We start from the raw sequence: 20,023 nt of genomic DNA on the forward strand, positions 1-20,023 counted from the left end.
ACAAAACCTCCAGCAGGACCAGGTCCAGGAAACAAAACCTCCAGCAGGACCAGGACCAGGAAACAAAACCTCCAGCAGGACCAGGACCAGGAAACAAAACATCCAGTAGGACCAGAACCAGGAAACAAAACCTCCAGCAGCACCAGGAGCAGGAATAAAAACCTCCAGCAGGACCAGGACCAGGAAACAAAACCTCCAGCAGGACCAGGACTAGGAAACAAAACATCCAGCAGGACCAGAACCAGGAAACAAAACCTCCAGCAGGATCAGGACCAGGAATAAAAACCTCCAGCAGGACCAGGACCAGGAAACAAAACATCCAGCAGGACCAGGACCAGGAATAAAAACCTCCAGCAGGACCAGGACCAGGAATAAAAACCTCCAGCAGGACCAAGACCAGGAAACAAAACCTCCAGCAGGACCAGGACCAGGAATAAAAACCTCCAGCAGGACCAGGACCAGGAAACAAAACATCCAGTAGGACCAGAACCAGGAAACAAAACCTCCAGCAGGACCAGGACCAGGAATAAAAACCTCCAGCAGGACCAGGACCAGGAAACAAAACATCCAGCAGGACCAGGACCAGGAAACAAAACCTCCAGCAGGACCAGGACCAGGAAACAAAACCTCCAGCAGGACCAGGACCAGGAAACAAACCTCCAGCAGGACCAGAACCAGGAAAAAAAACCTCCAGCAGGACCAGGACCAGGAAACAAAACCTCCAGCAGGACCAGGACTAGGAATGAAAACCTCCAGCAGGACAAGAACCAGGAAACAAAACCTCCAGCAGGACCAGAAACCAGGAAACAAAACCTCCAGCAGGATCAGGACCAGGAAACAAAACTTCCAGCAGGACCAGGACCAGGAAACAAAACCTCCAGCAAGAGCAGAAACCAGGAAGCAGAACCTCCAGCAGGACCAGGACCAGGAAAAAAAACCTCCAGCAAGACCAGGACCAGGAAAAAAAACCTCCAGCAGGACCAGGACCAGGAAACAAAACCTCCAGCAGGACCAGGACCAGGAAACAAAACCTCCAGCAGGACCAGGACCAGGAAACAAAACCTCCAGCAGGATCAGAACCAGGAAACAAAACTTCCAGCAGGACCAGGACCAGGAAACAAAACCTCCAGCAGGATCAGAACCAGGAAACAAAACCTCCAGCAGGACCAGGACCAGGAATAAAAACCTCCAGCAGGACCAGGACCAGGAAACAAAACCTCCAGCAGGACCAGGACCAGGAAACAAAACCTCCAGCAGGACCAGGACCAGGAAACAAAACCTCCAGCAGGATCAGAACCAGGAAACAAAACTTCCAGCAGGACCAGGACCAGGAAACAAAACCTCCAGCAGGACCAGGACCAGGAAACAAAACCTCCAGCAGGACCAGGACCAGGAAACAAAACCTCCAGCAGGATCAGAACCAGGAAACAAAACTTCCAGCAGGACCAGGACCAGGAAACAAAACCTCCAGCAGGATCAGAACCAGGAAACAAAACCTCCAGCAGGACCAGGACCAGGAATAAAAACCTCCAGCAGGACCAGGACCAGGAAACAAAACCTCCAGCAGGACCAGGACCAGGAAACAAAACCTCCAGCAGGACCAGGACCAGGAAACAAAACCTCCAGCAGGACCAGGTCCAGGAAACAAAACCTCCAGCAGGACCAGGACCAGGAAACAAAACCTCCAGCAGGACCAGGACCAGGAAACAAAACATCCAGTAGGACCAGAACCAGGAAACAAAACCTCCAGCAGCACCAGGAGCAGGAATAAAAACCTCCAGCAGGACCAGGACCAGGAAACAAAACCTCCAGCAGGACCAGGACTAGGAAACAAAACATCCAGCAGGACCAGAACCAGGAAACAAAACCTCCAGCAGGATCAGGACCAGGAATAAAAACCTCCAGCAGGACCAGGACCAGGAAACAAAACATCCAGCAGGACCAGGACCAGGAATAAAAACCTCCAGCAGGACCAGGACCAGGAATAAAAACCTCCAGCAGGACCAAGACCAGGAAACAAAACCTCCAGCAGGACCAGGACCAGGAATAAAAACCTCCAGCAGGACCAGGACCAGGAAACAAAACATCCAGTAGGACCAGAACCAGGAAACAAAACCTCCAGCAGGACCAGGACCAGGAATAAAAACCTCCAGCAGGACCAGGACCAGGAAACAAAACATCCAGCAGGACCAGGACCAGGAAACAAAACCTCCAGCAGGACCAGGACCAGGAAACAAAACCTCCAGCAGGACCAGGACCAGGAAACAAACCTCCAGCAGGACCAGAACCAGGAAAAAAAACCTCCAGCAGGACCAGGAAACAAAACCTCCAGCAGGACCAGGACTAGGAATGAAAACCTCCAGCAGGACAAGAACCAGGAAACAAAACCTCCAGCAGGACCAGAAACCAGGAAACAAAACCTCCAGCAGGATCAGGACCAGGAAACAAAACCTCCAGCAGGACCAGGACCAGGAAACAAAACCTCCAGCAGGACCAGGACCAGGAATAAAAACCTCCAGCAGGACCAGGACCAGGAAACAAAACCTCCAGCAGGACCAGGACCAGGAAACAAAACCTCCAGCAGGACCAGGACCAGGAATAAAAACCTCCAGAGGGATCAGGACCAGGAAACAAAACCTCCAGCAGGACCAGGACCAGGAAACAAAACCTCCAGCAGGACCAGGTCCAGGAAATTAAACCTCCAGCAGGACCAAGACCAGGAAACAAAACCTCCAGCAGGACCAGGACCAGGAAACAAAACCTCCAGCAGGACCAGGACCAGGAAACAAAACCTCCAGCAGGACCAGGACCAGGAAACAAAACCTCCAGCAGGACCAGGACCAGGAAACAAAACCTCCAGCAGGACCAGGACCAGGAATAAAAACCTCCAGCAGGACCAGGACCAGGAAACAAAACCTCCAGCAGGACCAGGACCAGGAATAAAAATCTCCGGCAGGACCAGGACCAGGAAACAAAACCTCCAGCAAGACCAGGACCAGGAAACAAAACCTCCAGCAGGACCAGAAACCTGGAAACAAAACCTCCAGCAGGACCCGGACCAGGAAACAGAACCTCCAGCAGGACCAGAACCAGGAAACAAAACCTCCAGCAGGACCAGAACCAGGAAACAAAACCTCCAGCAGGACCAGGACTAGGAATAAAAACCTCCAGCAGGATCAGAACCAGGAAACAAAACCTCCAGCAGGACCAGGACCAGGAAACCAAACCTCCAGCAAGATCAGAACCAGGAAACAAAACCTCCAGCAGGATCAGGACCAGGAATAAAAACCTCCAGCAGGACCAGGACTAGGAAACAAAACCTCCAGCAGGACCAGGACCAGGAAACAAAACCTCCAGCAGGACCAGGACCAGGAAACAAAACCTCCAGCAGGACCAGGACCAGGAATAAAAACCTCCAGCAGGACCAGGACCAGGAAACAAAACCTCCAGCAAGACCAGGACCAGGAAACAAAACCTCCAGCAGGACCAGGACCAGGAATAAAAACCTCCAGCAGGACCAGGACCAGGAAACAAAACCTCCAGCAAGACCAGGACCAGGAAACAAAACCTCCAGCAAGACCAGGACCAGGAATAAAAACCTCCAGCAGGACCAGGACCAGGAAACAAAACCTCCAGCAAGACCAGGACCAGGAAACAAAACCTCCAGCAGGACCAGGACCAGGAAACAAAACCTCCAGCAAGACCAGGACCAGGAAACAAAACCTCCAGCAGGACCAGGAATAAAAACTTCCAGCAGGACCAGAAACCAGGAAACAAAACCTCCAGCAGGACCAGGAAGCAGAACCTCCAGCAGGACCAGGACAAGGAAACAAAACCTCCAGCAGGACCAGGACCAGGAAACAAAACCTCCAGCAGGACCAGGACCAGGAAACAAAACCTCCAGCAGGATCAGAACCAGGAAACAAAACCTCCAGCAGGACCAGGACTAGGAATAAAAACCTCCAGCAGGACCAGAACCAGGAAACAAAACCTCCAGCAGGACCAGGAAGCAGAACCTCCAGCAGGACCAGGACCAGGAAACAAAACCTCCAGCAGGACCAGGACCAGGAAACAAAACCTCCAGCAGGACCAGGACTAGGAATAAAAACCTCCAGCAGGACCAGAACCAGGAAACAAAACCTCCAGCAGGACCAGGACTAGGAATAAAAACCTCCAGCAGGACCAGAACCAGGAAACAAAACCTCCAGCAGGACCAGAAACCAGGAAACAAAACCTCCAGCAGGACCAGGACCAGGAAACAAAACCTCCAGCAGGATCAGAGCCAGGAAACAAAACCTCCAGCAGGACCAGGACCAGGAAACAAAACCTCCAGCAGGATCAGGACCAGGAAACAAAACCTCCAGCAGGATCAGGACCAGGAAACAAAACCTCCAGCAGGACCAGGACAAGGAAACAAAACCTCCAGCAGGACCAGGACCAGGAAACAAAACCTCCAGCAGGACCAGGACCAGGAATAAAAACCTCCAGCAGGACCAGGACCAGGAAACAAACCTCCAGCAGGACCAGAACCAGGAAAAAAAACCTCCAGCAGGACCAGGACCAGGAATAAAAACCTCCAGCAGGACCAGGACCAGGAAACAAAACCTCCAGCAGGACCAGGACAAGGAATGAAAACCTCCAGCAGGACAAGAACCAGGAAACAAAACCTCCAGCAGGACCAGAAACCAGGAAACAAAACCTCCAGCAGGATCAGGACCAGGAAACAAAACCTCCAGCAGGACCAGGACCAGGAAACAAAACCTCCAGCAGGACCAGGACCAGGAATAAAAACCTCCAGCAGGACCAGGACCAGGAAACAAAACCTCCAGCAGGACCAGGACCAGGAAACAAAACCTCCAGCAGGACCAGGACCAGGAATAAAAACCTCCAGAGGGATCAGGACCAGGAAACAAAACCTCCAGCAGGACCAGGACCAGGAAACAAAACCTCCAGCAGGACCAGGTCCAGGAAATTAAACCTCCAGCAGGACCAAGACCAGGAAACAAAACCTCCAGCAGGACCAGGACCAGGAAACAAAACCTCCAGCAGGACCAGGACCAGGAAACAAAACCTCCAGCAGGACCAGGACCAGGAAACAAAACCTCCAGCAGGACCAGGACCAGGAAACAAAACCTCCAGCAGGACCAGGACCAGGAATAAAAACCTCCAGCAGGACCAGGACCAGGAAACAAAACCTCCAGCAGGACCAGGACCAGGAAACAAAACCTCCAGCAGGACCAGGACCAGGAATAAAAATCTCCGGCAGGACCAGGACCAGGAAACAAAACCTCCAGCAAGACCAGGACCAGGAAACAAAACCTCCAGCAGGACCAGAAACCTGGAAACAAAACCTCCAGCAGGACCCGGACCAGGAAACAGAACCTCCAGCAGGACCAGAACCAGGAAACAAAACCTCCAGCAGGACCAGAACCAGGAAACAAAACCTCCAGCAGGACCAGGACTAGGAATAAAAACCTCCAGCAGGATCAGAACCAGGAAACAAAACCTCCAGCAGGACCAGGACCAGGAAACCAAACCTCCAGCAAGATCAGAACCAGGAAACAAAACCTCCAGCAGGATCAGGACCAGGAAACAAAACCTCCAGCAGGACCAGGACTAGGAAACAAAACCTCCAGCAGGACCAGGACCAGGAAACAAAACCTCCAGCAGGACCAGGACCAGGAAACAAAACCTCCAGCAGGACCAGGACCAGGAATAAAAACCTCCAGCAGGACCAGGACCAGGAAACAAAACCTCCAGCAAGACCAGGACCAGGAAACAAAACCTCCAGCAGGACCAGGACCAGGAATAAAAACCTCCAGCAGGACCAGGACCAGGAAACAAAACCTCCAGCAAGACCAGGACCAGGAAACAAAACCTCCAGCAAGACCAGGACCAGGAATAAAAACCTCCAGCAGGACCAGGACCAGGAAACAAAACCTCCAGCAAGACCAGGACCAGGAAACAAAACCTCCAGCAGGACCAGGACCAGGAAACAAAACCTCCAGCAAGACCAGGACCAGGAAACAAAACCTCCAGCAGGACCAGGAATAAAAACTTCCAGCAGGACCAGAAACCAGGAAACAAAACCTCCAGCAGGACCAGGAAGCAGAACCTCCAGCAGGACCAGGACCAGGAAACAAAACCTCCAGCAGGACCAGGACCAGGAAACAAAACCTCCAGCAGGATCAGAACCAGGAAACAAAACCTCCAGCAGGACCAGGACTAGGAATAAAAACCTCCAGCAGGACCAGAACCAGGAAACAAAACCTCCAGCAGGACCAGGAAGCAGAACCTCCAGCAGGACCAGGACCAGGAAACAAAACCTCCAGCAGGACCAGGACCAGGAAACAAAACCTCCAGCAGGACCAGGAAACAAAACCTCCAGCAGGACCAGGACTAGGAATAAAAACCTCCAGCAGGACCAGAACCAGGAATAAAAACCTCCAGCAGGACCAGAACCAGGAAACAAAACCTCCAGCAGGACCAGGACTAGGAATAAAAACCTCCAGCAGGACCAGAACCAGGAAACAAAACCTCCAGCAGGACCAGAAACCAGGAAACAAAACCTCCAGCAGGACCAGGACCAGGAAACAAAACCTCCAGCAGGATCAGAGCCAGGAAACAAAACCTCCAGCAGGACCAGGACCAGGAAACAAAACCTCCAGCAGGATCAGGACCAGGAAACAAAACCTCCAGCAGGATCAGGACCAGGAAACAAAACCTCCAGCAGGACCAGGACAAGGAAACAAAACCTCCAGCAGGACCAGGACCAGGAAACAAAACCTCCAGCAGGATCAGAACCAGGAAACAAAACCTCCAGCAGGACCAGGACTAGGAATAAAAACCTCCAGCAGGACCAGAACCAGGAAACAAAACCTCCAGCAGGACCAGGAAGCAGAACCTCCAGCAGGACCAGGACCAGGAAACAAAACCTCCAGCAGGACCAGGACCAGGAAACAAAAGCTCCAGCAGGGCCAGGACCAGGAAACAAAACCTTCAGCAAGACCAGAAACCAGCAAGCAAAATCTCTAGTAGGACAAGAAACCAGGAAACAAAACCTCCAGCAGGACCAGGACCAGGAAACAAAACCTCCAGCAGGACCAGGACCAGGAAACAAAACCTCCAGCAGGACCAGGACCAGGAATAAAAACCTCCAGCAGGACCAGGACCAGGAAACAAAACCTCCAGCAAGACCAGGACCAGGAAACAAAACCTCCAGCAGGACCAGGACCAGGAAACAAAACCTCCAGCAGGACCAGGACCAGGAAACAAAACCTCCAGCAGGACCAGGACCAGGAAACAAAACCTCCAGCAGGATCAGAACCAGGAAACAAAACCTCCAGCAGGACCAGGACTAGGAATAAAAACCTCCAGCAGGACCAGAACCAGGAAACAAAACCTCCAGCAGGACCAGGAAGCAAAACCTCCAGCAGGACCAGGACCAGGAAACAAAACCTCCAGCAGGACCAGGACCAGGAAACAAAACCTCCAGCAGGACCAGGACCAGGAAACAACACCTCCAGCAGGATCAGAACCAGGAAACAAAACCTCCAGCAGGACCAGGACTAGGAATAAAAACCTCCAGCAGGACCAGAACCAGGAAACAAAACCTCCAGCAGGACCAGGACCAGGAAACAAAACCTCCAGCAGGACCAGGACTAGGAAACAAAACCTCCAGCAGGACCAGAACCAGGAAACAAAACCTCCAGCAGGACCAGAAACCAGGAAACAAAACCTCCAGCAGGACCAGGACCAGGAAACAAAACCTCCAGCAGGATCAGAACCAGGAAACAAAACCTCCAGCAGGACCAGGACCAGGAAACAAAACCTCCAGCAGGACCAGGACCAGGAAACAATACCTTCAGCAAGACCAGAAACCAGCAAGCAAAATCTCCAGTAGGACAAGAAACCAGGAATAAAACCTACAGCAAGACCAGAAACCAGGAAGCAGAACCTCCAGCAGGACCAGAAACCAGGAAGCAGAACCTCCAGCTGGACCAGGAAGCAGAACCTCCAGCAGGACCAGGACCAGGAAACAAAACCTCCAGCAGGACCAGGACCAGGAAACAAAACCTCCAGCAGGACCAGGACCAGGAAACAAAACCTCCAGCAGGATCAGAACCAGGAAACAAAACCTCCAGCAGGACCAGGACTAGGAATAAAAACCTCCAGCAGGACCAGAACCAGGAAACAAAACCTCCAGCAGGACCAGGACCAGGAAACAAAACCTCCAGCAGGACCAGGACTAGGAAACAAAACCTCCAGCAGGACCAGAACCAGGAAACAAAACCTCCAGCAGGACCAGAAACCAGGAAACAAAACCTCCAGCAGGACCAGGACCAGGAAACAAAACCTCCAGCAGGATCAGAACCAGGAAACAAAACCTCCAGCAGGATCAGGACCAGGAAACAAAACCTCCAGCAGGACCAGGACCAGGAAACAAAACCTCTAGCAGGACCAGGACCAGGAAACAAAAGCTCCAGCAGGGCCAGGACCAGGAAACAATACCTTCAGCAAGACCAGAAACCAGCAAGCAAAATCTCCAGTAGGACAAGAAACCAGGAATAAAACCTACAGCAAGACCAGAAACCAGGAAGCAGAACCTCCAGCAGGACCAGAAACCAGGAAGCAGAACCTCCAACAGGACCCTCTGTAAGTAAGATGTATTCGTGGGATGAGCTGCAGAGTTGAGTTTGTGGGTTGGGCTAGTGAAAATCTTCTCTGCCAGACAACTTATTCACCGGTTGACTCTCAATTTTAAATTCCTGGTGCCCAGGAGCTGACATCCAGGAGGCTGGTTAGCAGGACCTGGGTGTGTGGACTCCGCTACGTTAGTAAGTTGGTGGTTGGTTGGTTGAATGGTTGGTTGGTTGGTTAGTTCTCCAAGCGGGCCATGTTTGGTTCATTGGGACAGGGCCCATGCCACATGGCACCTTCAGGAGCCAGCCTGGCCACCACATAACAAGAGCTGCCAGAGACCGATGGGGAGAGGGCCTGTACGGTTCATGGGAAGGCTTCTACACATGTCCTGGCAAAGCATGCAGGACCATTTGGCCAACAGCTCCCGACCCAGACCATCCACAACAGACCGCATAATCTCTGGTCTCATACAGCTGCCAGGAAGCCTGCCAGGACTCCCCTTCACCATCATGTCTCTGTCGGCTTGTGTTGGGACCTGGACGTGTGACGGGACGTTATGTTTAGTAATGACTTCAGATTCTGTCTACACCGGATGGATCGTAGAGTCAAAGTGGGAGGAGATGTGGAAAACACTACGCTGAGGGGAGGCAGTGTGACGGAGTTGGGCAGCGTTCCTCTCACTGAAAAAACAAAGCTTGTCATGATTGGAGCAAATTTCCATATCTCTACAGTCTGAGACCAAACTCTGTCCCAACACTGGCCCCCACAGAGCTGGTTTATCAGAGACTACCTCCATAGGATGGATAACCCGCCTGCAGTCATGATCTCAACCCCATTGGATACTTGTGGGAACATCTTGGGATGATGTTGGTACCAGACCAACCAGCATCCTGTTGAAGACCAGCATGCGAAGGAGGTACCTGGTTCTTCGACAAGTCAAGTTCAGGTCTTTAAGGACCGCAAACCTGCAGGTTTTGTTGTTTCTCTGCTCCAACACACCTGAGTCAAATCAAATGGATCCAACGGCTTCTTGTCAACTTCTTCACAACAATCCATTGATTTTTCTCTGCCTGTCTCTGTGAAGGTAACTTCCATCTGTGTATTGCTGCAGTGATTAAAGTACTTTCCTGCAGATTTAGCAACAGCTAATTTGACTAAATAAATAAAGTCAACTGCAGCGAGTTCTCTTACGTTCCTGCGCCACCACAAGTATAATCGGATTCTGTGGGAGACGCTGCTCTCTGAAATGGATGATTTATGCTTGCTGAGATGTATCTGTTTGTGCAGCTCTCAGACCCGTGAAGGATTTACAGAATTCAACAAACACAGAGGCTGTACAGACATTTTTCCTTGCAGTCCTGATAAAAATCCCGAGACGGCATGAATCTACAGACAGAAATGCCACATGTGGGTCGAGTGTGGAACGGTGGGAAGTAGGCTGGAACTGGAAAAGAGAGTCCAATCCAATCCAATCCAGTTTATTTATAAAGCACCGTTAAAAACAACAAAGTTGACCAAAGTGCTGTACAGAAGAAACAATAAAACATACATATTTACATCATAATTGGAGCATCAGCACATTGTTAATAGTAAAACAACCCTTTAAATTAGTAAAACGCCAAAGAGAAAAAATGAGTCTTCAGACAAGACTTAAAAACAAGAAGCGATTCAGCCTGTCTAATGTACAGGGGCAGCTTATTCCACAACTTGGGACCAATAACAGAAAAAGCTCGGTCACCTCTCAGTTTACGCTTCGTCTTAGGAACCACAAGCAGAAGTTGATCTGTGGACCTCAGAGAGCGTGTAGGGGAATACCTCACCAGCAGGTCTGACAGGTAGCGAGGGGCCAGACCGTTCAGGCATTTAAAAACAAATAAAAGAATCTTAAAATCAATTCTGTAACGGACAGGGAGCCAGTGAAGGGAAGACAAAATTGGTAAAACATGGTCAGACTTTCGAGATCCAGTTAAAAGACGCGCTGCAGCGTTCTGCACCAGCTGCAGCCGTGCGAGAGAGGACTGACTGATCCCACAGTACAGGGCGTTACAATAGTCAAGCCGTGTGGTTACAAAAGCATGGATCAAAATTTCAAAATCATGTCGTGAGAGTGAGGACCTTATTTTTGCAAGCTGTCTCAGGTGGAAAAAACTTGCTTTCACCACAGCACTAATTTGTTTGTCCAATTTAAGTTCCTGATCCATTTTCACACCAAGATTGCAGACAGTAGGCTTAACAAACTGTGACAAGGATCCAAGGTTAACTGAGACAGCATCACCAACACTGCTAGGTCCAAGAAGAAGAACCTCTGTTTTTTTTATCATTAAAATGCAAAAAATTTGTTGACATCCAAATTTTAATTTCATCAGTGCACTTTAAGAGTTCAGTGGCACTGAAGCTTTCTTGACGTTTGAGGGGAATGTAAATTTGGCTATCATCAGCATAAAGATGAAAAGACACACCAAGCCTTCGGAGAATAGACCCCAGCGGCAACAGATACAATGAAAAAAGGAGCGGACCAAGGATTGATCCTTGTGGCACGCCACAATTCAAGGGGGCCGAGGTTGAAGCAAAGTCACCCAATCTCACACAAAAACTCCTATCTGCTAAGTAGGAACGGAACCACTCCAAGGCAGCCCCGTGAATGCCCACTGTGTTCTCGAGTCGGCACAGTAGGATTTCATGATCCACTGTGTCGAACGCAGCGGTCAGATCTAACAAAACCAGTGCAACAGTATGACCAGAGTCAGTATACATCAAAATGTCATTAAAGACTTTAAGTAGAGCAGACTCTGTGCTGTGCAAATTTTTAAAACCAGACTGAAAAACTTCAGGGATCTCATGTGCATCCAGAAATGCCTTCAATTGACAAAATACAATTTTCTCTAGTATTTTGGACAGGAATGGAAGCTTAGAAATTGGACGAAAGTTTGAAGGATCATTGTTATCAAGGCCAGACTTTTTTATTAATGGCTGAACAACAGCGTGCTTAAAGCATTTTGGCACCACTCCTTTTACCAAGCTTCCATTCACAAGATGTACAACAAAGGGTGCTATGGTTGGAAACACCTCTTTAAAGAGGCGCGGAGGAATGGAATCATCAGGTGAGCCCGCAGGCTTCATTCCACTAACAACATTCTCCAAAGTAGAGAGAGTCACAGGCTCCAACTGAGAGAATAAGGCAGTGCATGTGACAGAGTCAGACAGACAGACAGATTGAGGGGAAATAAGAGCCCTTGTGGTTACAACCTTATTCACAAAAAAGTTCAAAAAGTTCTCACACACTTTATGTGAGGCTTCAAGGCTGTCAGATTGGGGGACATTAAGAGAAGCATTCACCAAATTAAAGAGAGCACGTGGGTTGTGCCTGTTAGCAGTAACCATATCAGAAAAATATTTTGACTTGGCTAATTTTACACATTTCTGATATCTGTGCAGACTGGCCTTTAACATTTGAAAAGAAATTTGCAACTTATCCTTTTTCCACTTGCGCTCAGCCCTCCAACACTCACGTCTCGCAGCGCGAGTGGACTCATTTAACCAAGGCTCAGATTTAGGCTTTGCCCGCCTAGCTTTTAGCGGAGCCACACTGTCCAAAATAAACACACAGAGCGAATCAAGACGAATTGCGAACTCATCAACGTCACAATCAGGGCTCAAAAAATCACTAGATAAAATGGACTGGTTAAAGGCAGTGGAGAACTGAGCCGCAGTGGACGAGTTAACGACACGACAGAGGCGCGCAGGAGCGCACGGTTTATCTGCGTTGCACAGGAAAGGCACATTAAATAAAATCGGCATATGATCTGAAAACACAGCATCACAAACTTCCAGGTCACATATTGAAAGGCCGTACGACAATACAATATCTAATGTGTGTCCGTGTTCCTGCGTAGGTCCGGAGACAGACTGCACAAGGTTAAAAGTCTCGATAAGGTCCAAAAAGTCTTTCGCCATAGGCTTATCAGTGCAGCACACATGAATATTAGTCACCAGCAATCAGTATGCGGTCATATTTGGGCAATATCTCTGCTAAGAAGCGTGAAAAATCACTGATAAAGTCTTTATTGTACTTGGGTGGCCTGTAAACAACAGCGCACAACACAGGAGGATCAGCGGCCAGAACAAACGCATTCATTTCAAAGCTCGACGCAGACAGATCACAAATGAACGGTGTGCATTTAAATTTGTTCTTAAAAACAGTCGCTACTCCCCCGCCACGACCTGACAATCTTGGCGTAGAAATATAGGAATAGTCGACAGGCAACAGTTCAGAGAAGGCATTTGACTCACCAACGCCGAGCCAAGTTTCAGTTACGCACAGGAAATCCAGCTCATGGCTCACAACAAAATGGCTGTGAAGTGGCCAACGCACCATGCTTACACCGCGCCTGCACCGCGCCTGCACAGCGTATCGCTGCTGGTCTGGTTGATTTTCCAAGTAAAACCCTGCATGTCCAGACTTTTGCATTTTGTCAGAAAACATCAAGATTTCCTCATTACTGGCGACACCAGCACCATGTCATCAGTTGAGAGAGTCGCAAATGTTGACGCCAAACAAACTAGCAATGACATGGACTCATAACAAAAACAAAAACAACATCTTTCCACTTAAGAGCTACTGATATTTTCACCACTTCAAGCAAACCAGACAAACAAGGTGCCATGTGAAGGCAGAAGCTCTGCAGGTTATCCCTGTGGGACACAAACTCTGCGAGTTAAAAGCCAAAGACTAGAAAAGGAAAAAAAAAGTCACATGAGCAAATAGTCTCTTGATTCTAACACCTCTGTACTAATTTCACATCTCAGCTTTCTTCTGAGACCAAAATTATTCATGAAACCCTTGTACTTCATATATTTGAGGCAAGTCATTTCAGACAGGACACAGAAAAAACTGGAAAAGCACTCCGAGAGCGCAAACCTCCGCCAAGGCCTTAAAAAGTTCCTGGATCCAAACAGTGATCCGAATCACCACATAAATTTAATCAATTTCTCCTTTTCACATTTCCAACAAGTCCTGAACATTTCATGAAGATCCGTCCATGACTTTTTGAGTTACGTTGCACACAGACAGACAAACAAACAAACAGATTAACAAAAACATAACCTCCTAATGAAGGTAGGTAATAATGAAGAAGTTGAACGTAGAGTCAGAGATGTTTTAAAATCCCCTTCACACCCTGAGAGAACCTGTCCCCTGTGAAAAAAAAACACCATCCAACCATCTTTACTGACCAGTTATCGTAGATTGGATAGTGATGTCTCCATCAAACTCAACTGCTGTGCCAAATTTTCCCCATCTCGTGGAGAACAAACTGCTCACTCTCAGAGACTTGGTGTACTTGTAAAGGCAACGATGCGAGAGCCAAAGCTTGGTTAGCTTCATCAGTTAACATGCTACATCAAAATATGGTATACACGGTCGTGAGCCCTCAGCAGCCAACACTGAGCTTATCTATACTTTAGAGGTGTGTTTTTGGGGTAGGGGTTAGAGGGGTGAGGCGATGCGGTTGGACCAATGCATTGTGCATTTGCCAAAATGTAGATTGCTTAAACTGTTTTTTAGGATCTCCTACCCTACCTTTAAAGTATCATAGAGAATAATAAACTTTAAATTTACCCATGTTGCAATTAAGTGGCTTGAGTACTTTCTAACATTTTCAGCAAAATAAAGTTTAACTAGAGATTACTACTAGATTCACCGGCAGTGTGTACTGCCAAATAATCTAAATATTCTGCCCCGCCCCTTGTGTTTGCCTTCCTGTGTGCCACTGAGTGAAATTCCTGATCTAATAAAATTAGGCTTAAAATGTCATGTAAACGTTATGTAGTTACAAACCTCTGCAGGGAGGCAACTGTCATGGGTTTCACCGCTTGTAAAACAGTTAAAACAAATTCACTAAATATTCACAAAACATGGGAAGAGGGGAGTTACGGACCCTGATGAGAAAAGCGGTTTAACCTCACTGGATGAGATTCACATGCAAATCTTTGGTGCATGGATATGTGAAGATGAGGGGTCAAGCCTACATTCAGTATCCCCACTGGAGCAACATCTGCATAATGTAGATTTCTGGTGAAATGGTTCCTTTTTAGCCCAATGCAAACTGCCATGTTGCACAAAAATCCGATGCAGAGGCAGAGCAGACAAAAAAAACCAAAAAAAAAACCAAAACATAAAAATGATGGAGAAAATGCACACACTGATGAAACTCAGCATTTTGCATGTTTGTTGACTGCATGTTGCATATCGTTATGTTTGTGACTTACACATCTGTGTCATATTTGGTCTTCACTTCTTTCTGCAAACTGTAAAATGGTAAGCACAGATAAAACCTTAATGCCGGCACGATCCAAAACTTCTGCAGTGCCAACTAATTTATCATTTGTTTTTTCTTTTTGATTATCAAACATGATGTTCAAGGGTGATCAAGTCCTGTTTTTGTTGGGGGTGCAGTGCAAGGCACATGAAAAAAGAAAGAAATCTGACCTATAACAGCGTCCTGGGGAGGGCTCTTCACTGTGGATCCATTTTCACCATCAGCTCTTCGGTTCATCATCTGCATCTTTGCATTTTTGTAAAAGTAAAAGAATATAAGTTACCATCAACTTTTTTCACATTGTTCTAGTTCAGTACAATTAACTAAAAGGGTTCATTATTCCAAACTTTCTTTTAGGAGTTTATATATGTGATGAGCCAAATCAGACTTGATAATTAAAGGAAAAATGACAGAAGAACAGCTGAAAGGGTCCCAGGATGCATGCGACATCATCAGAAACACTGTAGTGGTCCGGCACAGAAACAACAAACATATCTGTGAAATATAACTTCCATAATCTACAGACAACAAGGACACATGAAGACACTCATTCCTGCCATTCATTTTCACATGTTCTTCATTTTATTTCTGCTTTTGGATTTAAAAGGTGCCTTTGTCTTTTAAAGCTGGGGTAGGTAGTCTTGCTCAGAGATATTTTTATTTACTCTGGGTGAAGTGGTTCCTCATTCTGATAGTAGTCTATACATTCTGTAATCATGAACAATAAGAAATATAGTTAGACCCCTCAGTTTACTGTAAATCTGTAAAAACTCTGACCAATCCAAACATTCGGACCCAAATGGAGTTGTTCATTTCTTTTATTTTGTAAGCTTCTTCTCCCGGCTCCCCTCCTCCCCCTCCAGCAGCACATACCTGATCGCCACACCCTGCATATAAACAGCGTGTTAGGATGAAAATACAAAATAGAGAAGAAGAAACTCGGAAGGCAAACATGGCTGAGAAAATGCAGGAAGGATTTCCCGACCCGGCTCGGTTTATTTGCCTCCTCCTGCTAAACAGCCGAGAAAGAGAAAATCGTTGGTGGAAAAAGCTGCGAATAAAAAAGCCTCGGATCACGCAAGGAGCAGAACCAGAGGGGGAGGAGCCAAGACAGGGGGAGGAGCCAAGACAGGGTGCTACTTTCACATCTTGCTAGCTCCCCAACATTATCTACCCCAGCTTTAATTAGTGTGAATTTTTTTTATTCAAACTAAATTAGGTGAAAAATGTACTTCCTAACTAGATTAAACAAAAAGATCCTGGAATGAATGGTACCTTTGGGTCTCCTAAGACGTTACCGTGTCCTTGTATGTCACTGAGGGACATCCCTGGGCAGGGCATTGAGATGCATGCCCGCACTGCATCATGAGACTCTCTTCTCCCCACAGAGCTGAAAGAAAACAGTTTTTCAACAACGACACAGTAATCCTGCGATAATGAACCAAGATGCTTAGAGTGAGTCAGCCAGTAAATTGCTCTCCTATCTATTGAAACGTAGCTGTGATCCTTTGTGTGACATATGTCTCAGCAAGCCTTGTGGCTTTAGAGACTGATAAATCTAAGACAAGTTGATAAATATAACCTGTGTGACCCGAGAAAAGTAAATCTATACATAAATACTGAGCAGTAGCTGTAGCTTTGAGTGCACAGAATTAGAAGATGCTGTATTTCTTACCAGTCTTTTCCATCACTTTTTCTTCTGTCTCTCTTTTTGTCAGACTTTGTATTCTTTCCTCCAAGGAGAGAAGTTATCTTCTGCTCCCGTTTGTCTTCCTTCACTTTTGGTGGATCTGTCTTTTTGGTGCTAGGGGCTGGAAGCTTACTTTTACGAAAACCAAACCAACTAGCTAGACTTGAACCTGACTTTTGCTTCACTTCATTGGTTCTCTCTTGTTCCTGAGACTTGTGCAAGTTCTCCTCAATTCCAAGCATCACCTTCTCTTCTATTGTGGTTATAGTGCTTTGTCTCTCTGGTTCTTCAGAGACTGGCTCCCCAAAAGCACTGGAAAACTGTTGTTCAATCTGGAGCCGCCTAGCCTGTTCTCGCTGGAGTTTAAGACTTTGAAGTCTTTCGCTGGAAGAACCTAAATGTGAGGGAACAGCCAGTCCCTCTTCAATCAGGAAGTTGTTTAAAAGGGATCGGTTCATGGGGCAATGGTAGCTACTGGAGCAACTCATACTACCAGGAAGAACATCACCAAGAGAATTTAAAGAGCTCCCCGAGTGTGTTTTGATCTGGGTGCGGACCTTTCCAGATCTGTTGAAGCTTGGTCTGTCCATATAGCGTGCGCCAAAGCTTTGACTACGAGCCTTGGCTCCATTCATGCCCAGTACTGGTTTGAGAAGAGGTCTGGTTGACACAGACACAGAGCGCTTAAACAGCCAGCCTTCTTCATCAAATCCCCAGTCCAACAGCACACCGCTAGGCTGGACAGGCTCAGAGTCCAGGGAGTTACAGCGGGTCTCGATCTTCCTGCGGGAATTGTCCTGCATGCCACATTCATGCGTCATCTGAGGATCACATGTAAAAGTCTGTAAGGTCTGAGCACTTTTTGCATCATCTCTTTTCTGTCTTCCAAAAATGAGAAAGGTGTTTGTGTCCTGTCCAATAATAGCTTCGTGAGATTTAGCACTTACAGGAAGTGTCCTTTTTATAGCTCTTGAGGTGGAAGTTTGGGGATTATTGGCAATGCTACGGTAGTAAACATTAGAATATGCTGTTGGCAAGACTTCTGACAGTTTTGGTTCACTGACACTCTGTTGGGATCTTTGCAGGACGTTCTGACCTGACAGCACAGAGGGAGCTCCTGTTTCATTGAGGCATGTGGCAGTTCTGTCCGAAGACAACTGGACTGACTCAGAGGCTTCATGAATAGGATCAGGTGGTATTTTTGATGAGTGGGCATGGTAGCTTTTGGGAGGCATGTCTTGACCTTCAGCACCAATTTGGGGGACTATATGTTGATGCTCTTTTATGATGTTGGACTGATTAGTTTGTGAGACAGAAAACAGCTCATTTGATTGGGTTTTGGTCAAAGCTGAAGTCGGTTTCCCAGAGACAGAGCTTTGAGCCTGATTTCCTGATTTTAGTTCTTTGTGTACGCTATCAGAGTGGGGTCTCAGTAGGAGAGAAGTAGTTCGGCCTGGAGGTAGTGGTGGAGATGGGGACCTTCGGTCTGCTTGGGCATTATCACAGTGCTGATCTTGGCGTCGCTGTTTTCTTGGGGAGCAGGGTAAGTTATCATAAATGCTCTCCTCCACAGAATCACTGCTTGACAGTCGGGAGATTGGTAAGGATGACTTTATGGGGCTTTTTGGAGATTCATTGATGCCTGGGGACTTCAGTATTTTCGTATTTTTCACAGGGGATCCAAGAGGAGACCGCTGTTGAACATTTTCAAGAGACTTGGAGCCTGTCGAAACTACAACGTCTTCATCTTTCTCAGCTTTAGATTTTGTGTCCTTGCTTGGACCGTATGTTTTATTGAGGTTTGTGTTTGTTCTTTTGCTAGAAACGCTGTGCCCTGAGGGGTTTGGGTTTGACTGTCCTCTGGACCTCTGGCCCTTAATGAGCTTTTGGTGCAGAGGAGAATGTGTTTGCTTCGGTTGCTCTTGTCCTCCATCTGCACTCTTGCTGCGCAGGATAAAAGCTTTCCTTGCTGAGTCACATAGTTGGGGTTTTGGTTTCCTCTGTGGAGATTCTGACATGGCATGATCCTTACTCTCACTGCCAGCATGATTTGCATGGTTTCTGATGTAAGGAACCTCCATTGAGGAGCTGCGTTGTCTGGCTTCATTCATACAACTTAGAGCTCTTGTTGCAGTACGTTGAAGGGATGAACTTGTATTGTTTGTCCCTTGCTCAGTTTGCCTAATGGCGATTCTGCCCTGTTGTCTTTTGTTGTAATCAAGTCTGGATTTGCGGTCCGTAGACTGTTCCTGGTTATTGTTTCTGTCACTGAACTTTAAGCTTGAGACTTTGTGCTTTTCCTGTGAGCCTTTGTTTATATCTTCGAGATGTGTAAGGCTATCAGTTGGGCTCACCCCAGGTTTAACAGTGGGGCTCTCCAAAAATAAGAAGTTTTCTGAGTCAGGTGAAGGGAAGAGACCAGAATTCCCTGACAGGTTTGTAGAGTCCTTGTGAACATTTTTCTCATCATCCTCAATAACATCCAGTTTTTCCAAACAAAGATGCTCCTTTGCTAGTTGCTCACTGGATTCCCTATCACCTAATTTAGATGATTCATCATCCGGATCATCAGAGTCCAGGGAGCTAACCAAATTTTCAGCCTTGAATGGTTTACTTGTAGAGGCTACTTGCTTGTCTGCAGTTTGTTTTATGCCAAAAGAATATATGCCCTCATTTGAGGTCAAACAGTCATTGCAGTGTGATACAGATGGAAGTGAAGATGCATCCTTGGAGTTGTGCATTTGAAGGCGCTTCAAGCCTTTTAAAATGTGGCCCTCCTTCCATCCCAGGTCTGTTTGCTCAGTAGGTGCAGAATGATTGCTGGAGACTGAGCCTGTGCTCATCCTTTTGTCTCGGCTTGTGGCACACTGCATAACAACAGTTATTTACAATTATTGAAATGCCATTTATACAATGTGTCTATGATTTACTTTTAAACAGAATTAAATCCAACAGAAAACATATGAAACGCACCTGCTTGGAGAAACCCCGTCCTTCTGCCCAAGTGTGGGAGCCACTGGAAAATTCACTGCAAGCACTGGATAGAGACAGCTCACTGCCACTGCCACTTCCACTGCTGCGTGGGCACGTGAGGCTCAGTAGGCTGGGCCATCTTCCTGCAGGAATACCCGCTTTTCCATTTCTTTGGACCTCCTGAAAAATATGTAATGGGAATGGCATCTGATTATACAATAATACAGTTAAAAAGATCGTAGACGGTGGCGTAGTGGTTAGCACTTTGGTCTTGCAGCAATAAGGTTGCAGGTTTGAGCATCGGTTGGGGGGAGCTTTGAAAAGTGCTCTTCTGTGTGGAGTTTGCATGTTTTCCCTAAATGTGGGTTCTGTCCAGGTACTCTGGCCTTTCTCAACCACA

At 47.4% G+C, this 20,023-nt stretch overlaps 1 protein-coding gene across 1 annotated transcript in view; it reads right to left on the reverse strand.

Moving 5' to 3' along the window:
• Positions 1–20,023, reverse strand: part of LOC306766921 (nck-associated protein 5-like) — a gene marked incomplete at its 3' end in the record, with an annotated part of 142,486 nt that overhangs the window by 82,150 nt on the left and 40,313 nt on the right. Inside the window, exons 7-10 of the mRNA XM_079254779.1 lie at positions 19,624–19,803; positions 16,636–19,517; positions 16,236–16,350; positions 15,131–15,206 (exon numbers count right to left, since the gene is read on the reverse strand). Coding sequence (XP_079110905.1) covers positions 15,131–15,206; positions 16,236–16,350; positions 16,636–19,517; positions 19,624–19,803 — 3,253 coding nt within the window. The remainder of the gene's footprint in view (positions 1–15,130; positions 15,207–16,235; positions 16,351–16,635; positions 19,518–19,623; positions 19,804–20,023) is intronic.

Source organism: Telmatherina bonti, assembly GCF_933228915.1.
Source record: "Telmatherina bonti genome assembly, chromosome: 15".
NCBI lineage: Eukaryota > Metazoa > Chordata > Actinopteri > Atheriniformes > Telmatherinidae > Telmatherina > Telmatherina bonti.